This window comes from Pseudonaja textilis, chromosome 3, assembly GCF_049901715.1.
Source record: "Pseudonaja textilis isolate UNSWEBS1 chromosome 3, rPseTex1.2, whole genome shotgun sequence".
NCBI lineage: Eukaryota > Metazoa > Chordata > Lepidosauria > Squamata > Elapidae > Pseudonaja > Pseudonaja textilis.
Genome location: NC_141992.1, coordinates 48026082 through 48047915, shown reverse-complemented (window position 1 = coordinate 48047915; position 21834 = coordinate 48026082). Strand labels below are relative to the sequence as shown.

General features: G+C 38.8%; 1 protein-coding gene across 1 annotated transcript in view; it reads left to right on the top strand.

Moving 5' to 3' along the window:
- Positions 1-21834, top strand: part of DEF6 (DEF6 guanine nucleotide exchange factor) — a 54505-nt gene that overhangs the window by 7945 nt on the left and 24726 nt on the right. The window contains exons 2-3 of the mRNA XM_026719965.2: positions 12557-12697; positions 21134-21319. Of these exons, the coding sequence (XP_026575750.1) occupies positions 12557-12697; positions 21134-21319 (327 nt within the window). The remainder of the gene's footprint in view (positions 1-12556; positions 12698-21133; positions 21320-21834) is intronic.

Genomic DNA, 21834 nt, shown 5'->3' with positions numbered 1-21834 from the left:
ATAACAATAGCAAATGACTGAAAAGGGTTTAATTTGTGGAGCTGGTAGTGATTGTACACTGGAATATAAATGTGCTGACCTACTTTTCATTGCAAACATAGCCCCAAAATATGAACATGAAACATTTCTACATTCTACAGGTACTCCATATTTTTTATGATTGTTAAGTCACTGATCATTATTAAGCAAATCACATAGCTGTAAATTCAAATCCAGATTATCTAATTTGCATTTTTGCTGAAAATGGCAAAACACAATCATATGTCCATGGGATGCAGCAGTCAGTCATAAATATGAACTGGCTGCCAAGTGCCTGAAATGCAATCATGTGATCACAGAAATGGCATGGCTGTCATAATTTCGAGGATGGATTATAAGTAACTTTTTTTTACTTCATAAACAACCAGGCGTAAATCACTACCTATACTAATGTGTAATAGGTACTCTACTGCAGATCCTGAAGTATAAGATAGACTACTGGTAGTTCTAGATTCCCCATGGAATGGAGATAAAATTTGATGGCTTAGAAAATATATTTCAAGTGTATAATTAATTAATTTTATTTATTATACCTCTTAAGAATGTGCTAGGGAAATCTCCCATTAGGCAGGTAATTGTCAGCTTCTGCTGAGATCCTATTTATCTAGTCCATAGTTGTTTACTTCTCAGTCTTTAGGGAGCTATCTGTAGTCCATGAAGGAACTACAAGTCTGTAGTTGTCTGTCAATTTTATTTATTTATTTAAATGACCATGATCTCTGAAAACTTTCATGATTTAGCCTTCTTTACTTTCAAGATTTCAAGCAGGACTAAAATCCTGTGAGACTTGGTGATCATGCCAAATTCCAGCCATTTAAATTTTTTTTATATTATTATATGTGGTATTGGGGTTTCATGAATGCCACCTGGGGCAATTATACATCTCATGAGTAAATACGTATCTCATGGAATATGTACCTGTGACATCAATACAGGTTAATGTAATAGCATTCCAAAACTTTTGATGATGACATAGTTGGTGGTTTGCAAAAAGAAAAAACGGGGAAACGTCTGATTTATTTGGAGTGGAAGTGGCTCTTCAGGTTCTCATGTAAAAGTCTTCCCTGTTCCCTGGTACTAACTGTTCCCATTGAATGGATATGCTATGGCATGAATTCTGCATGTGGTTGTCCCTCAACAATTATTCTGCTTTCAAGCATATTTATACCCTAATCCTCCTTCAAGGAGTTCTTTGTTCTGCATGCGGTATGATCCTATTTTTCCTTACACCAACCACATGAGTTAAAATTCTTCTCATAATTTCCTTCTTTTCAACTTTGTGGTAAATCTATAATGCTGGTTATTGTTGATTCTGTTTCACAGATATAGAACTCTGTTTGGGAAAGGATAGATGGCTAAAGTGTACAATGTCCCTGTGACAGTTTGTGATGTCCTTATTACAGTGTGGATTCTTCATTTCCCTACTTAAAATCCAAACAGAGGTGTCCTAGAGGCAGAGAGTCAAAAAAGTCAAAATGGGGACCATGACCAAGTGATTGAAGCCGAACCCCTTTTTTTTTATGCCCATTGAACATGCAACACACCTAAAATGTCAGGATCTTGGTTGCACCCTTGCAGAAATGGCCTTGACTATTTTTACTCCTGTGAACAATTCTAAATCCAGCACTTTGAAATCCTTATCAAAGTGGCACTGAAACTTTTGCAAAGGGACAATAATAACAGTTTACATGGACTAAATCTATTGAAGATTTCTAAAGAGTGTCTTTTATCCTTACAATAAAGTGGTACTTCTTCCCTTTGACTTACAGAACGTTGGAATCCTACCCTTTGTTCTTCAAAAAAACCAGCAACTTGTCACAATTTAGCATTTGAGGCAAACTTCTGGGTTGAAGCCAGAAGGATCATTCCAGATTTAGCAATGTCTCAAAGCACCCCGGTCATTGGGAAGAAAAGTTATTGGCATTCTCCTCTTGCATTAAATATTCCGCCTCAATTCATGCTGGCGCCAGTTTTAGAGCCTGGTTCTGTGCCACGCAAAAGCCAAATATAATTCTTCATTCATCCTAGAGAACAAGTCCAGTATGCTAAAGATCAGGAAAGTGGCCAGAATGCTTATCTACCACCTGTCTGAAGCAATAGAGTTAGATTCTTCTACCCTTCCCTTAGCACAATAAAATATGTGGAGGGATTTTCTCTGAGATTCAGAATTAACATTTTAAACACTCTTTATTCACAATGGACATTGGATATAAATCAGGGTTGATGATGATCCTATCTATTCAATCATGTCCAATCTCAGCAATTCTATAAATCATCTCTTTCTACATTTTCCAATCATGTATGGCTTCTTTCAATTTAATTTAATGCTCTGCCTTGTATCTAGTCACCATGGGGTTTTTTTTGTGGCCTTGTTTTCTTTTATCGTTGATCATTCCAAACATAATTGCCTTTCCAGTGATTTCCTAACATGTAAGTAAAGTGGAATGTTGTGATTTTTGCCCTCCAGCAATATGTCTGGTTTTAAATTCATTCTAGAACAGGTAATCCTTTCACCTGTGACTTCTCTTTCATCTTTCACCTATGTCCAAATCTGAATTATCCCCTTCCCTCTTCTTTTGTTATTGATTTGAGAAAAAGAAATTGTGCAGTGAAAGCCGCACCAGCTCTATCCCAGATGCCTGTAGACTAATTCCACAATCTGTATTTCAAAATTTCACACAATGCTAAAGGATGCCTGTAAAAGTTTTGATTGATATTTGTTTAATATAGTTTTGCCTGATTTGGGAATTTGAAAAAATAGAATTTCTGGTTGCTTGGAGTTTTTGTTAAGTGTCTGTGAGTAGATCCTTTCTGTAAAGCAACACAGAATTAATAAGAGACTTGTCTGCTTTTCTCTGCTTTTTTCTTTCAACTATATTTGCTCAAACTATTATTAATGACTAATCCCAGGGTCAGGCACAAGGAACCAGAACAACTCCATGAATAGCCAAACAGTTTCTTTATTGTTGAGCTCCTATTTTACAAGAATCTTGCTGGACTAACTACATTTCCTTGGGAGTCAGTAGATTAAAAACTTCAGTGATTTGATCTTTGTATTTCCTTCAACAGAGTGACTCCATGTTGGAACACCTTTTTACTTCCTCCTCTCCTTTTTGCACCAGAGCTAATGAATATGTATTTTGTACCTGAGTGTACCTGGTCATCCAAGGCAACCCCAGAAAGAGTATATTATAATATTTATTATTTATTTATTTATTTGATTTGTCAATCACTTAGAAGATAATAGGTACAAGTATAAACATGAGCAGGAATACAGGAAATAGGTACGAATAAATGGGGACAATAGGACAGGGACGGTAGGCACGATTGTGCACTTATGCACGCCCCTTACAGATCTCTTAGGAATTGGGTGAGGTCAGTAGTGGATACTTTAAGGTTAAAGGAGTGGGGTTAGAGGATGTAACAACAGAGTCAGGTAATGCATTCCAGGCATTGACCACTTTGTTGCTGAAGTCATACTTTCTGCAATCAAGTTTGGAGTGGTTAACATTGAGTTTGTATCTGTTGTGTGCTCTTGTATTGTTGCGGTTGAAATTGAAATAGTCATTGACTGGTAGGACATTGTAGCAAATAATTTTGTGTACTACGCTTAAGTCCAACCATAGGCGGTGTAATTCAAGGTTGTCCAAGCCCAAAATTTCAAACCTAGTGATATAGGGTATTCTGTTGCGAGCAGAGGAGTGTAGTATTCTTCTCGTGAAATATTTCTGGACTTGCTCAATTGTATTAATGTCTGATATACTGTGCGGATTCCAGACAGATGAGCTGTATTTGAGTATTGGTCTAGCAAAGGTTTTGTATGGCCTAGTTAGCAATTCTATATTTTGGGAGGAAAAACTTTGTAAGATTAGATTTACAACTCTTAATGCCTTTTTGGCAATGCTGTTACAGTCTAATCATTCTAATATAATACAGTCTAATCGTGTAGTGACGAGGGCAAAATAATTGGTGTAGGAACCTACTTCTTTGAGTAGAGCTGCAGAAGTAGAAGTTGAAACTGGGCAAAGGACATTCAGGCCATGACTTTCACCTGCCCATCAGAATCTTAGATCTGTTCCCTCAGCGATGGTGCTTCTGCTCTGAAAGACAACACTGAAACTGACAAAGAACAACAATGAACAAACAAGCAACTCCTTTTGCATCAGCATTACAAGTAGTTCTTGACTGGAGGCCACAAATCAGGATTGGAATTTCTGATGTAAATCAATGTGGTCATTAGTCAAGTTTGACCTGTTTTCATGACAATTTTACAGTGATCAGTAAGTGAATCATATAGTCGTTAATCAAATCCAGCTTCCCCAATGGGTGGGGGGCTTTTTTGATAGAAAGTGGCAAAAAAAAAAAGGTCACAAATCATGTTGTGACTGGCAAGATGCTGTAAACAGTTGTAAATGTGAGTTGGTTGCTAAGCATCCAGACTATGATCTGTGACCCTGAGGGTGGTACAAATGTCATAAGTGTGAGTACAGGTTGTACATCACTTTTTCTGAGGCTGTCATAACCAACATTTAATGAACAGTTGTAAATCAAGGACTACCTCTAAATTAGCAAAGGCCTCAAGCTTTAAGCGTGCTTGTTGCCCGCCCTGGGATGAACATTTCTGTACTGAATTTAGCCACAATCTGTAGAAGACATGAAACACGATGGGATTGTATACCACTGAGCTGAGTCTACCTGAGTCTACCTGCTCTGTGAAGAAGCCCTAGCAAACTAGTGAAAACATTGAAGCCATGTGTTTTTTGAAAAACCAGACACATCAGTAGAAAAAAAAAAGAGAGAAAGAGAAATGAATATTTGAAAGTAACTAATTATTAAGCAGGTCATAATTAACAAGTTTCCTGCCCAGGAAGCACTGGGAGTAGCACAGCTGCAATTATGAATTAAAGCAAAGAACACTCTTCATTACAGTCCTTCTAGTGATTTCATATCTATTTATTTATTTATCAAATTTAGGTAGCCGCTGATGTCGGCTGTTTCAAAAAGAGGAGGTGTTGTTACAGTTCAGGTTACAAAACCCTGTCTGGGAGTGGGAATTAAAACAGTTGTTTAGCAAGAAGCTCAGTTCAGTTTTGTAATCAGCCCATATTTGCTGATACATGTTTTAGCCAAGTAGGTTTGGATATTCACTGAATATTGATTTGCCTTGAACAGAATTATAAACAAGTAAAGGAGGGGCATGCAATGGAAAGGAATGCATTGGTAGACGTAGAACCAAAACAATCCAAATTTTAAAAAAATGTTCTATTGTCTTGCTTGGGGCTTAGAGAGCACCATATAGCAATTGGGGCTGGTTTGCTCCCCGAAGGCCCTCCCCTGCCTTTTAATTAACTTTGAGTGTCTTTGCCTCTTTTTAAATGTTATATATTCAGTTTTTATGTTTTTATGTTTTATTTGTACCCTGGTCAGACTCCCTCTGACAGAGAGATAGGTGGTTTCTAAATTTGATAAGCAAATAAACAATAAATAAATACACCTTGCTGGGTCTCCTTGCTCATATAGTATAGTATAAAATCTTAACAAAATAAATGAAAACAACTGATATTCAAAAGCATAATGCAAAGGCAATGTTGCTAAAGACCATTTTGATAAATATGCATCTATTGTGATCTGTATGGAACATTCTCAAGGTTATTCTAAATCTCTGCTCTAACTTAATATTTAAGAAAATCAATCCCTAGTTTGTTTTTTTAAAATTAAACAGAGTGAAAAATGTAAATGGATACAATCTGACTTGTAATTATTGCTTGTTATTTTAGCACTATATTTTATTCGACTATTGCTTGTTATTTTAGCACTATATTTTATTCGACATGTTCTCAATTTAGGTTCTACTGGAAATGAATGAATGAATGAATGAATTTTAGCAATAAGTGGTATGCTGCTCTGGTCCTCTTGCCTTAAATGTCTGGAAAAAGTTCCTCAGTTTAATCATGAATCTCAATGAGTAAAAGAGGATGATTGCACAGAAAGTCCCAAGATAGTATCTGGGCCCCCAACGTGATTATATATTCTTCCATTGATCTTAACATTGGCCCAGCCTGATTTCTATGTCTCTCTGTCTCTCTCTTTTTCTCTCTTTGTCTCTTCTCTGCCTCTGTGTGTCTTTCTCTGTCTCTATCTCTCTGTCTCTGTCTCTCTCTTTCTCTCCCCCCCTCCCCCTACACAATAGGAAGCTGATATGCAGCAGAGCATAGTGCCAGCATCCAACATTACCTTTCCCCCAAGAACTCCTTTTGGTCCCAAAGTGTCCCCTAAGTTTATTCAGAAAATAAGAACAACAGGTGGCCGTAGCCCAGTGCTTTATTTAGAAGTATGCTTACTAATTCAGAAAGCAAAACAAAACAAATCAAACAAGATAGTGTGGAGCATCCCATGAAATGAGGTGGTGATAGATAGGATGATATGTAATATTTTGACCGTCCGTTTATAACTGATCATGTCTCCTCTGGGAGTCATTTTCCCATGTAATCCATTTTGCAAAAGCACATTGTTTCAACATTTCAGCTATGCCCATTGGCTCAAAATAGGTTGGGGAAATTGTAAGGTTATACAGATTTTAAAACAATAGTTTGGATGTTTCATCTGCCTTCGGGATGTTACCATCTCTCAAGGGCAGTTTGGCCATAAAAGTGGAATGTAGGGTCATTGTAAGATTGCAGGACCTTGGATAGCTCCATGCAGACAATTTTGTTCAATAAAAATTGGAATGCAGTTTGGCCTTTTATCCATCTTTGGCTACACAGGCTATCGCATCCTTCATGAAAAATGGAGAGCTTTTAATGAGACAGTTCCCTGACCCAGAACCTACCATGTCACTGCTTTTCAGTTAATTCCCAGACTGACTTTCCCTGTGATTTTTTTTAAGGTAATCTGACTCATGGGATGCTATATTAGGGATTTCTGGATGCAGAGCCTTCCTGACAGATAGACTTCAGCTCAAAATTGTTGAAAGATTCTTTATCTGGATGTAGCACCTCTGTAGCTATTTTGTCACTAAAGATTATAATGTCGTGAAGCATCATCTGCCTGATGTTTGTTGTTATGCCAGTGTGGCAGTATTGACTGGAAAAACATCCTGCAATAATTTTTTAGCAGCCCTTTTCTCTCTTTCTTGGAGTCTTTGTTGCTGATCAAAGTTGGTGGGGTCATGACAAACTGCATGAAAGTTAAAGTCCTTTGCACATTCATGCCAAATGCTAGGTCTCTCCATCTAGGGTGTAAAGGCCTCAAGAACTTCTCCTTTAAAGTCGTATCATTCCTCATTGCTTTAAGGTTTAGGGAAATTTCCTATGTCTTTGCTCTTTCCCACCTTCTTGAATAGGAAGGGCAAGTGAAGAGAAGCACCGATTTTGTGGAGCCATCACTTCAAGCATTTGCCTGAAAATTGTTGAAAGATTCATAGTGGAACAGTGGGCAGCCCCTAAATCCTACTTCCTCCAGTTGTCATCTGATTCAAAGGATAGCTGTACTCACTTGAACATGAATAAAGCTCTGTATGTAATTCAGGATCCTGCTTTATGATCGCAAATCATTGCAGAGATGTGCTTACATGTCAACAAACACAATTACAATTCCTCAGCTGGATGATCTCTCAGCTGGATGTATAGTATTTAGCTTTTGCTTGAGTGCTGCCCATTCCTGGAAACTCTAGGTGGAAAAATACTATAGAAAGCCCCCAATACATAAAGATTTAAAAACAAACAAATACAAACACCATGAATGTAGAAGCCTAACCTTCTCCTGTGCAAGGCATGGACCAGTCAGACAGAGTCAGGCGCTGAGTATGTAACTCTGTGTTATACCCATTTTCAAATCTTTGCCTCTTCAGATCAACTTTGGAAGTGCATTTTGCTCCTTTGGATAATTTCTTGAATGCAACTAAGGCATATAGTGTAGTTAAATGGATTGCATACACAGAAAAATGTGGTGGGTCGCTCTGCCTGTTAAATAATTTTCTTGATCCTTTGCAGATGAGGCTCACAGTTTCAGTTGTTTTGCACCTCCTTCACATGTTCCCTCGATGTTGCTTTCATCTCCAAGAAAAAAACTTTGCACTTCTCTCACTTGGCTGCTGTCTTACATAGCACATAATGTAAGTGCATATAAATACTTCTAGCATCAAATAGCTGAGTCATGAAATCCTGGCAAGACTGATTGTGAGGTGAAAGTCCTCCTGGCTCTGGGGAGCTTCCATTTTTAACTCTGTAGAAAGTGCACTTCCCCACTACATTGGTACACAGTTTGGGGGTTCTTTTAGACTCTTGTCTTTTGTCACAAGCAGATAGGAATTGTAGCTGATGTGTTTGTGTTTTGCACGGGTTCATCTTCTGCACCCTCCCTAGACTGGTAGGTCCTGCTTATGATGACTTCTTAATTAATAGCTTCTTGTTTGGATTACTGTAGCTTGCTCTCCATGGGGCTGCCCTTGAAAGAGAATTTGGGAGCTGCAGCTGGTCTAGAATGCTGTGGCATAGGCATTTTTGGCATTTCTCATCATGCCCATATACTGTATTGGCTCCATGAACTAGATTGGTTCCCATTAGGCTTTTGGATACAGTTCAAGCTGTGTCATCTATAAAGCCTTAGGTCAGGGTGTCCAACCTTGGCAACTTTAAGACTTGTGGACTTCAACTCCCAGAATTCCTCAGCCAGCTTTGCTGGCTGAGGAATTCTGGGAGTTGAAGTCCACAAGTCTTAAAGTTGCCAAGGTTGGACACCCCTGCCTTAGGTGGCATGGGATGAAGGCTAATTACATGACCGTCTTTCTCCCATTGTTTCTGCTCACCCCACTAAATCTAGTAGAGAGGCCCTGCTCCAAGTACCATCTATCAAATGGTGCCATATTGTTGGACTCTGGAGTCATGTCTTGGCAGTGGCAGCCTTATGGAACAGCATCTCATTTGTATCTTCCCATCCTTGTTAGGTCTTTGCAAGGTTTCCCCAGGAATTTGAGTCTTGTGATAGAAGAGTAGAAGTCTGCTGTTGATCAACTTGTTTACCATTGTGATGGAGTTATTGCTTGTTTTTGAATGTTAAGGATTATATGTTGTTAGGTTTTGCTGTTTTATAATCCTTATAAGCCACCCAGATCCTTTGAGTGCAATAGGGACCTATATACATTATAAAAAAACAAACAAACCACAATTAATATTAACATTTATTGTTCATACTTTTAAAAGAAACTAGATTGGTAAATATCATGGCCTTGTCTCCTTCCAGGCTGCTATGGAAAAAATAATAATTTTGTGGCATCATAACCTCTTTTGACAACACTGGCATATCCAGTATATAAAATATTTGATCTAATATGTGTTATTAAATAAGCCTTGCGCACAAAAGCTTATTATTCTTCAATGTGCCAAGACTCCCTTATGTTAATGTTTTAAGAAATATTTTATTGAAACTATCAGCAGTATTCTTTTGTAATAGAGGCCATAAAAGTTATTTAAATAAATTAATCATAAAGAAAATATTCATCCAACAGCTATAAAAATAGACCAGCTTTATAAACCATAAGGCAATAAACAGACTTAAAATAAAAGTGGAACTGGTTTGGTGGAACAAAGAAAAATTGTGAAAATTCAGCTAGTGCTAATATTTTGAAAAGAACATTACTATTCACTGCTTTATATCTAGAGCAAATTAAGTTTGTTGATGGTTAAATGAGTGTTTGTATTAATAAAAATTACCAATATAAAGTCAGATGGAAGTTAGATACGAAATACTTTAGGTTTTACTCCTTTATTTAAAATTTGGTCAGTCCAAGTTTTAAACACAGATTTAAATGTATAACTGACTCACAATTCCAACAATGTCTATGGAGATTCTCAGTCATCCAGGCCATGGTTGCTACTTGGAGAATCTGTAAGTAGCCACATGTGCTATCATAACATTTTTGTGAATAGATGATGCTCTAATGGCATCCTTTTTGGAAAAGTGTGCAGAACATGTTTTGTACCTTAAATGTGTTTCTGGCCCAAAAAATGTTGACTTGCCTGATACAGATTGAAGTCTAATCATTTTTTATATGCATTCTCTGGTTTAACCAGTATGGCTTAAACATCCTTTTAAATCTATTTCCCATAATGTCCAGGAGTTCTCCCAAAGCCAAAGAATTATCAGAAATGTGTTTTGGGAATTTTTGCAGAGTTTTCCGCATCAAGTAGCTTGAAGGAGAACAATTAAAATGTGTACTGGCAAGGTGAAGAAAGCCTGAAAAGTTGGGGTAGATTTTTGACAATTGTGACAAGAACAACATAACTAGCTTGACTGATCACTTTAAGTCAGGGATGTCAAACTCCTGGCCTGTGGGCCAGATGCATCAAGTGCTGGTTACGCCCACACCCAGTTTAGCGAAGGTAAAAAATGTCCTAATATGTCATGTGACGCCACCGTGACAACATGAGTTTGACACCCCTGCTCTAGGTCAAAGTCTGTATAAAAGTGACAATATCACATGGCCTTACTTGAGTCCAGTTACCTGAATTGTTTTCAGCTCTTGTTATCTAAAGATTAAGATAAGATGCTTGCAGCACAATCCTACATATGATTACTCAGGACTAAGTACCACTGTGTCAGGAAAATGTACCTAAAATTGTAGTTTTTGAGATGTAAATATTTATTTGATCTTATTTTAACTAATAAAATCTTACTATATAAATCTTTTTCTTCGCTGAGAAGATTCTTTTCTTTAATCCAAAATTTAATTGACCTATTTCAGGCATCAAATGTAACTGCATTCTGTTAGAGGTGGGTGAATGGATATAATGGCTGCAGTTTTGTGAGATTTTGATTATTGTAGTTTGTGTTCAGTCTTTCACAAGAACACCAGAGCCATATAGAATTGCCTCAGATCTTACAAAGCTTCAGTCTCACCTGAAATCCTGTATGTTTTTGTGCAAGATTTAGCCATTTCAGATATTTTTTTAAATCTTATTTTATTAGGGTTTCTGTAAAATGGTTTTTATATTTGTCCATTTCCTGGTAAAATGTTTTCAGGCCCCATTTTGGCAAGCCTTTTGAATAAACAAGTCCCTTACATGCCTTTGGTGCAAAACACAAATACTTTCTTTGATAAATTAACATAAAAGTAGGCCCTGCAAATCCCAAATGAACTCCCAAATGAACTTCCAAATGAACCTCTATAACGTGTGTTCATCCATGTGAACTATTCTTTTGTTTGGTTGCTGAGAAACCACCTGATTTCCCACCAGCTCCCAATCATATATTAAGAGTGGTTGAATTTTGGAGTAGGGCTGCTATCACAGAGAATACCCAACGTCAACACTTCTGCCTGAGAGATCTTTAAGTCTGTTAGATTGGAAACACTTTCTTGGGGAATTAGTCCAACTGAACTCTATTAATTTCTGAGTGTGTATGTAGAAGATTTCACTGTGAGCATGTTCTGTTGTAAATCAAAACGTAAGTCAAAGTATTCTTGATAGAGGAAATATTAATGAAATAATATTTACTGGGTGGGAAATTGTAGAAGTTGTACTCCACTTTGGGAGAGTTTCTATTGCATCTTTATATTAAATGAATAATTAAATGAATTCACGGATTATATTGTTTTGTGAAACAATATAATCCATAAATCCATTTAATTATTTAATTAATACAGTAAAAGTGTTCCTTTTACTTCTCAGGGCTGTAAATAGTAAATAGTCAATTGAATAAAGGTACAGTAGTACGGCTTGCTTACTTTAAGCACAGAAGTGGGTTGGGACCTTATAAACTCTGACTTGTGCATTTTGAATTATAAATGCAAACTATTGCTTTGTATATATCAGTAGAGAATTTTGCAGAAGGAAAGTTCCAATTGATTAATCCTGGCTAAGCTTGACCTTGACACATTCCTTCTTCTGCCAAAATAAAATGGAAAACTATCAGAACCAAGATGCTCTTCACTGTTTTCTTCATCCTTCCTCTCACACCATCTTCAGCTGGTGTTTTGATCACCTCATGGTTCATTGTGTTTTATGAGCAGAGCCAGGAGTGTCTTCACACAGATGTTATAGAATGTCTTCTGTATGTAAGGATACAAACCCATTTTAGTTGAAGGAAGGAAGTGGTTAAACATTGTATACATTATTTTACATTCAAGGCTGTATATTCTGTTGTTGTAAGATGTTAGTTAATGTTCTGAAAGGTTCCCAAAATCTTGAATACTTTATCTTTGGTCAGATTTTGAAATAAACAAATCATTAAAACAATTTTGAAGGGAGAAAGGACAGCAATAATTTGTTATCTAATCTGCCCTTTCCCTAGTTAATAATATTGTGGAGTGGACATATTTGCAGATATGCTAATTGTTCATATGTCTGTTCAGAAATAGGGGCAATTATAATTTCAGTAAGGAGGTGAGAATGACAGCCACTAAGTCCATCCTGTTTGGTATATGAAGGAGGCAATAATGTAAAGAATAAACAAGCAAGCATGGTATCCCATATTGTATCTAATTCATTACTGAATGCTTGTTGTTCCCTTATTATCCCAGGTGCTTTCTCACAACCTCTACACTGTGCTTTGTATTCCCCATGATCCTGTAGCTTTGGAGGAGCATTTCAAAGATGATGATGATGGCCCAGTATCAAGTCAGGGATATATGCCATATCTCAACAAGTATATCTTGGACAAGGTAAGCCTTTTTCTCTTTCACTCATTTTAATAGCCTAAAGTTCAGTCTCTCTGATACTTCGATACAACTCTAATAAGCTGATAGTTCCAGTTTTTGCTGGGAGGTTAATGTCTTTTAACCAGTTGGTTCTTTGTTTTTACAATTACTTTGCACATACAAGAGAGAAAATCATCTCTGTTCCTTAAAAAGAGATGTCTTCAAGATGTCTCCTCCCAAGGGGTAGCATGGCAACATGTTTAGGTGGCTTATCTAGAAGAAAAATGTTATTAATTGAATGTGTTCTTGTCTTATGTCAAGACAGATTGTTATTCTATATCACAGGAATTTTGCTGGGATCCACAATGAATTAGCACATTGTTGGAAAGCCCTCTATTCAGAAATGTGCTAAAAACAGTGCAGCACAGGTGTGAAACATGACCTATAGTAGTATGCCAAATCTTGGTGTGCTCACAATGTGTTGATATACGAAATATAATGGCTTAAAGTTATGCTTACTGGGAATTATGGTGAATGTAATATAATATATTTGAGTGCAAGCAATTGGAGAAAATTGTGTTACAGAATTAACAGAGAAAACTGGAAAATTCTGGGTACAATTTCCTTAAGAATTAGTAAGTTGTCTTTATAATGTATTAATGTATTTATAATTTATAATTTATTAATGTATTTATAATGTATTAAGTTCCTGAAACTTCTAAAAATTGATCTGGAATGACTTTAACCACAGTTCCATGACATGATAGTGGACTTGAAGCTGTTCAGACTTGCATGTATACATGTTTCATATAGCCTTGCTTTCTTAACAGCAGAAAAACAGTCAGAATTATAATTGCAAATCTTTATGATACCACTTTTTTAAAAGTCAGAAAAATCCCATGATTATCAAATCCTTACCTTTTGATAATGACAGCCATGCTAACTGCATGCCACACATCATTACAGCAGTTTTTGCAGAATTCCACGTATTCTGTTATGGTCTAAAGTTCAAAGTTATTAATAGTATGAAACTCAGTAAAATCAGTTTGGCTAGTCTATAAGGAGGTTGGCAATAGAATGTTTCCAATATTTCTTGCTCCATCCCCAGAACTCTTTATACATTTTTTTAAAAAAAGAAGGATCAGTTTTTTGACTTTTAAAGTAAGGAAGGCAGAAAAGAAACATTTCAATGGACAAACAGGGAGGAGGAAGAGGAGGAATAAAGCCTGCATGGTGCATAGGGAGGAGGATAGAGAGAAACTGGGGATTTGCTGCATTGTTGTAGGGAGGCTTTATCTTCTTCAGCCAAAGATCTAAAGTAGTGATCTATACAGCTCTCACTTTGATAATGTTTTGACATATTTGAAAACTTGATTTTTTTTGCTCCTAGACCTGGGCGTGGGGTATCTGTTGGTGCTTCTCTGAGCTTGGTTATTTCTGCAGATGTTTCATTACCCAAACTAGATAACATCATCAACACCAAGAAACCTTCCACCCTGAGCGACAAATATTCTCCTTTATCCATACATTGTGTTAAACTGTTGTTTGCTTAGTAATGGTTTATTACATAAGCTACAGTTGTATAATTGTTAATCCCTCTGCATCTGAAAATTAGCTAAGCCCCACAGTAAAACCCACCTGTCCCTTTTTTGCAAAGAAAAGACCAGGGGATAGCTGACTCCAGGGGTGGGATGTAGCAGTTCGCCCCGATTCTATAGAACCTGTGGCTGCGAAGAGCAGCTGACACCGAACCGGTTCAGTGTTTGGCCTACCCGCCTGCCTGGGTTCTAGGCTGTCCTTTATTCCTTGCTTTTCCCTCCTTAGCTGCTTTGCATGGCACAGCTGAGGTTGAAAAAGCAAGAAACAACGAGGATTTTCAAATGCTTTGCACCCGAGCGCAGCGCTTGTCAGCTGTCCAGGCAGCACAGCTGATGATTTCTTGCAAATGCTGCACACACAATTGTCCCCAGCTTGGAGAACTGGCAAATTGCTCCACTGGCTGGCTCCGCCCCTCCCCGCCCACTCACCCTGGCATGTGAGCCATCCAACTTGCCTGGTTTGCCTCCCCACCCCCCCACCATCAGCTGTTCTGCTCTGCCAGGAGATTTAGATTAGCTAGAAAGCAGGAAATCCTTGGATTTCTTGCTTTCTACTAATCTAAAAGCAGAGATAAACCTTTCTTAGGACTGAAACTTTTCAGTGCAGACTCAGGTAGCCTATTGCAGGTAGATAGATCTCTAAATTACTCTGTGATTCTGTGAGCAACTCAGTCTGCCTGCTTGCTTTGCCTGCTTTGGGGTAAAAGTTGCTCTTTTTTAATAAAAAAAAATCAATATTTACGTACATGGTGTGTTGTGAGATAATTTTGTGAGTTTGCTTGCTAGCATATTTTATAAGTTTGCTTGCAAGCACATTTTATGTGACAGACTCAGATAGTTGATTGCAGATAGATAGATCTCTAAGTGAATCTGTGATTCTGTGAGCAACTCAATCTGCCTGCCTGTTTTGCCTGCTTTGGGGTAAAATTTGCTCTTTTACATAAATATTTATAATATTTACATACAAGCCATGCCCACCCAGTCACATGCCCACCAAGTCACACCCACAAATTAGGCCACACCCACAGAACAGGTTGTTAAGAAATTTGAATCCCACCCTTGACTAACTTCCTATATCGGGGTCTCCAAACTTGGCCACTTTAAGACTTGTGGACTTCAACTCCCAGAATTCCTCACCCAGCTATGCTGGCTGAGGAATTCTGAGAATTGAAGATACAAGTCTTAAAGTGGCCAAGTTTGGAGACTATATTACTTGCATTTGCTTTATTGACCACATCATCTCTGAAAATTTATCTTTGAGAAAGAGAATGATTCTCAGCAGAAAAAGTGATTGTCCAATCCATGACCGCTTGCATTAAAGGAATTCAGCCTGCTTCTCTTTAGTGGCATTCTGATGTTATAGTTTGAAGCCCCTTTCTTTGGGAGCAAGATCTGTGGAACTCTCTTCTCCATAAGCATTTTTAAAATGACCCTGTTACTGTTTTTAGAAAGTTACCAAGGAAGGCATGATTTGACCAAAAAAGGGCAGTAAATCAAAAGTCGTAAAGTCATTACATGTTCCCTACTTTCTTCTATTGTTTATAATATGGGTTATGCTATGAGATCTGGATGACCAGAATTCATTTGTCTTAAATTAGGATTGTGGCATTATAATCTTTTCTTAACTTTGTCTTCAGTCAGCAGGGGAGAAAACCCTTTTACATAACTGCTGAAGTGTGAAACAGTCAAGGAAATGCATAAGAATTTAAAATAAATTATTTTGGAACTAGCCTACTTATTGATTAACCTAGAACTAACCTACCGTATTTATACTCAGCACTACTGAGGAAGAGATATTGTTTTAAGTTGAGAACAAAGGAAACTTCTTTTTGGAAATCTGCTTCTGCTATAGTATAAAAGTTTAGAAATATACAGTATCTAGAACAGGGGTGTAAAACTCAATTTCATTGAGAGCCGCATCAGAGTTGTGTTTGACCTCAGAGGGCCAGGGGTGGGTGTGGCCCAGGTGGGCGTGGCCATGGTGGGCATGGCCATGGTGGACATGTGACACAGACTCAAAATGTATTTTTCCCCTTCTTTCTTTGCACAGTTCTTTATTATAACCATTTTCCTATCTCTTCTACCAGATATTACTGGCAAACATTTATTACTTATTCTTCATACTGCATACTTTTTATTTCTAAATTTATATCCTATTATTTAACAGTAAACTGCTTTTCCAGACGCAGAAAAGCTATTTAAACTATTGTATTTTTATTATTCAACTAATAATAAAAATACAATATCATAAATAACATGATAATACAAGATCTAACAGCAGAGGTAAATTTCCAGGATAGCATTTCTGGCTGTCAGTTATAAATTTTTGGTTATAGATTAAATGGACCTACAGTATTTAAAATCTTTCATTTAACTGTAGTATTAACATAGGATATTGTTTGTTTTTTATCCAGATCAGGCACTTACTTGAGGCCATATACCGTATATACTCAAGTATAAGTCGACCCGAATATAAGCCGAGGCACCTAATTTTGCCTCAAAAAACTGGGAAAACTTCTTGACTCGAGTATAAGCCGAGTTTTTCAGCACATTTTTTGTGCTGAAAAAAAACCCCTTGGCTTATACTCAAGTGAGATTCCCTCTGAAAAAAAAAACTGGTGTGGAGCTCCGGATCTGGGCAGCCGCTTCCCTGCTTCCGTGTTTCCTTTGCAACTTGTAAGCATGGGGGTAATCGGAAGCAGAAAAGTTCTTGCATGAGGATATATTGTTTTTTCTTTATTTAACTGTTTTTAGGGGGGGGGAAGACCCACCGTCATGTGAGAATGCTCAGACACGAAATCTATCCGCCTGAAAATAAGTGTGTGTGTGTGTGTGTGGGGATTTTAACAGAGGGAAGACATAGGGAGAAGGCAAAAGCGACGGAAGATCCTTCAGGGGAAACTGAGGGAGAGACTCACCCTTGGTCCAGATGAGCCCCCTTCCCCACCCCTAAGGAAGCAGAGGCAGCCAGCAAGGGCAGGCAAGCCCTGCTTCGCGGACTCCATCTGTCCTCGCTCCCCCCCACCCACCCAAAGCCACGAAGTCCCCCAATCGCGCAGCCCAGAATCGCCCTCCCCTCAGGGGGCAGCAACGACGCCCGGTGTTTTCTGAAACAAGAAGCTCCGCCGTGCAATGAAAGCGCCCTGGCTCTAGGCTCAGAAAACAATGCGAGCTGAGGTGGCTTCGTTTCCTCAGCCCTAGCTGCTTTCAGTCCGCTCGGGAGGAGGAGGGGGAGGAGGAGGTGGTGGCAGCGTTGTTTCAGGAAGCTTCTTGTTTCAGGAAACACCGGGCGTCGTTGCTGCCCCTTGAGGGGAGGGCGATTCTGGGCTGCGCAATTGGGGGACTTCGTGGCTTTGGGTGGGTGGGTGGGAGCGAGGACGGACGGAGTCCGCGAAGTGGGGCTTGCCTGCCCTTGCTGGCTGCCTCTGCTTCCTTGGGGGTGGGGAAGGGGGCTCATCTGGACCAAGGGTGAGTCTCCCCCTCAGTTTCTCCTGAAGGATCTTCCGTCGCTTTTGCCTTCTCCCTATGTCTTCCCTCTGTTAAAATCCCCCTCCACACACACACACTTATTTTCAGCCGGATAGATTTCGTGTCTGAGCATTCTCACATGATGGTGGGACTTCCCCGCCCCCTAAAAACAGTTAAATAAAGAAAAAACAATACATCCTCATGCAAGAACTTTTCTGCTTCCGATTACCCCCATGCTTACAAGTTGCAAAGGAAACACGGAAGCAGGAAGCGGCTGCCCGGCCCGAGCTCCACACCATTTTTTTTTCAGAGGGAATCTGACTCGAGTATAAGCCGAGGGGGTTTTTTTCAGCACAAAAAATGTGCTGAAAAACTCGGCTTATACTCGAGTATATATGGTAATTGTAATCCAGTCCAATCCAGTCCTCCTGCAGCACTCTGCTGGCCAAAAGTGGGCCTTGCAGAGGCCCTATGCAGCTTCCGCATGGCCCGTTTTCAGCCTCCCTAGCCTCCAGAAGCATTCTGCCACCCAAAAATGGGCTGTGTGGAGCCTCTGCAGGGCCCGTCTTTGCCAGCAGAGGCATCACAGGCTGGTCCTTTGATATTTCCAGGCCAGCTCCACGGGCCAGATTTAAGCACCAAGTGGGCCAGATCTTGCCCACAAGCCTTTGACATCCCTGCTGTATACAATCTAGCTTGAGTTTGACACCCTTGCTGTATATAGGATATAGCTTCTGAGCAGGGGTGGGATTCAAAAATTTTAACAATCGGTTCTGTGGGCGTGGCTTAGGTGGTGGGCATGGCTTAGGTGGTCATGATATTGGCTGGATGTGGCCAACTCAATATCACTCTCATTGAATAAAGTACCAGCAAAGGAGGAAAAAAAAACCTCCAGAGAAGTTCCAGAGACAAGAAGTCTAGCCTGCCAAGAATGTAATAAGAGTTAATGGAGAGGCAGTTTCTGTAAGCAACACCAGAATGTTTCCTTCCTGCCTTACTTACAGGATTAGGCCAGTAATTTCTTCTAACAACCGGTTCTCCAAACTGCTTATAATGTTAACAACCGGTTCTAGCGAATAGGTGCGAACCTGTAGAATCCCACCCCTGCTTCTGAGCAATTAAAAAGTGTAAGAAAAACCTCCCCCATGCTGCTATTCACCTAAACAGACATAAAAGAATGCAATCTTCCTTCCCCATTACTCTCAATCCTTTGCAAGCACAGAGGGCCTTCCCTGGGGAAAAAAGAGAGCCAGGAGCCTGCTTCTTCCCTCCTATGGAAGCACACTGAAGTGCCTCCACTTTTGTTACAGTTCCCATATAACATTGAACTGCTTCCCTAGAAAGAAGGAGAACTTGTGGGTCCCACTCTATCATTCTGGAGATTGCTCCATCAGTGGGGGAGGAGCAAGAGTTAGAAAACATCAAGAGTTAAGAGCTTCTCCAGGAAGAAATGTTAACTATATTAAGTCTAAAAAACACAGGGTGAAGAGAGGTTATGTTACAGAAAAGGTATCAAGAAGAAACTCAGAATTAAGATTACAACAGGTATAAGAGGGATCTGTGCTGTTATCTTGACAGAAAGGACCAGCTGATCAGTGCAGCTTTAATGCAGTTGCAGTAAAAATGCTTATTTAGTGGTGCCATGTCTGTTAACTGAATAGTTTTTTTGCCTTTAATAAAATGGTAGTCAATTGTATTAATTGTAATAATAGTAGTTAATTGATGACAAGAAGATATCAAGGATATGGCAGATGCTGAGCAAGGGGAAAATGTGTACAGGTAGTCCTTGAATTACAACCAACAAATTGAGCCCAAAATTTCATTTGCTAAGTGAGATGTTTCCTAAGTGAGTTTTGCCCCATTTTACAACCCTTCTTGCCAGAGTTGTTAAGTGAATCACTGCAGTTATTGTTAGTCACATGATTCACATGCTAAGTGCATCTGGTTTCCCCATCTGACTTTTGCTTGTCAGAAGATCGCAAAAGTGGTCCCATGACCCAGGCACAATGCAACCATCGTAAATATGAGTCAGTTGCCAGTCACCTGAATTTTTCTCACATGACTATGGAGATGCTGCACTGATCATAAGTGATCATAGGCAGGGGTGGGATTCAATTTTTTTAACAGCCAGTTCTGTGGGCGTGGCTTAATTGGTGGGCATGACTTGGTGGTCATGTGACTGGGTGGATTGGTGGTCATGTTATTGGCTGGGTGTGGCCAACTCACTATCACTCACATCGAGGCACCATCTCCTCCCCTGGCCTCTCATGACTGTGGGGATGCTACAACAGTTGTAAGTGTGAAAAACGGTCATAAGTCACTTTTTTCAGTGCCATTGTAACTTTGAATGGTCACTCCACACAAGCAAAGTACCAGCAAAGGAGGGGGAAAAAAAACCTCCAGAGAAGTTCCAGAGACAGGAAGTCTAGTCCTGCCAAGAATGTAATAAGAGTTAATGGAGAGGCAGTTTCTGTAAGCAACACCAGAATGTTTCCTTCCTGCCTTCCTTACAGGATTAGGCCAGTAATTTCTTCTAACAACCGATTCTCCAAACTGCTTAGAAGGTTAACAACCGGTTCTAGCAAATAGGTGCAAACTGGTAGAATCCCATCCCTGATCATAGGTCACTTTTTCCGGTGCTGTTGTAACTTTGAACAGTCACTAAATGAACTATTGTAAGTCAAAGACTACCTCTATGGGTGAGGCTTAGAAATCCTAAGTACATCATGTAAAGTAGGTAAAAAACTGGCGTAAAGCATAAATACATAGAGCAGTCCCAAGAATGAAAAAAAAGCAAACAAATTCTAATCTCAGTGAAAGAGCCAGTCAATGATTGTATACTGCTTTACTTGAAAGCAAGTATTTTTGCATAGAGGAAATGAACAAAGCACACAGAGCAGAAAGCTGGTATAGCATTGTGGTAAAGAGATTAAATTGTGCATCAAGAAGGCTCAAGTCTGCATCTTATCTCTAGCAAGCAACCATCAGCTATAATATAGTCACCTCCCCCACCTCCATGACATGACAAATAATATACACCGATGGCAAAAAAGAGAATACAGCATTAATTCATGTCCTTATTTATTTATTTGCCAAAGTTAGGTACTACCCATCTCACTGTCAGAGAGTAAATATTACTATATTTATTATTCATAAGTCAGCCTTCATGCCTTTGGAGGAGAGCCAATGGAAGAGATGTTTATTTCTGGCTTTGGAAGTTGTATTAAGGAATTGGCACCCATTTGACAAGCAGATGTGGCTGATTTTGCTGCCAAATTTTGGTAACAATTAGGGGCTTGGAACTATCTGTGAGCTGTGGGTTTCTCACCCCATTTGGGAAAATGAGTGATGATTATTTGTCTCTCAATAAAAATGAATAACTTTCCTTTTGCAGGTAGCAGAAGGAGCTTTTGTCAAGGAGAGGTTTGATGAACTTTGTTGGACATTGACAGCAAAGAAGAATTATAATCCAGATAGGAATGGGAACAGTGTTGTATCCCATGGAGATGCTTTCAAACTATGGTGCCTCTTTAACTTCCTCTCTGAAGACAAATATCCTCTTGTTATGGTCCCAGATGAGGTATGATTCCAGTGAAGTGGTTTTTTTAAAAAAATACAAAATTGTTCTTGCTTTAGTTATGTTATTCTGGGGTGATTGTTTGAAACTCAGTGCTGCAGCATGGTAAGTATCTGCAGATAACTTGCCTAGATATTTATATATAGATTTGCAGATCTTTAATATGCAATAGCTTGTGATCTGATAAATTACTTTAATTTGCAATTTTTTGCTTCCGAATGATCATTCTTTTGAAAAAGCCGTCCTTAAACTTAAATCTTAAACTTAACAAAAATAATTTTGTTATGGTCTCCCTCTGAAGGCTTTGCCCTTACTTTTGTCTCATGCTGGTCCATATTTTTAATTCGTTCTTTTATAAATTTTCAAAGATATCACTGAACACTTGGATGCAGCTTGGAATACAGATGGATAAGTTAGTGTATTTCCAATAACTGTAGTTTTTTTTGGCAAGTCTATTATATTGCATTTTAAGAATAAGTTATACCTTGTAAGAAAAAAGAACCGATAGAAATCATTAT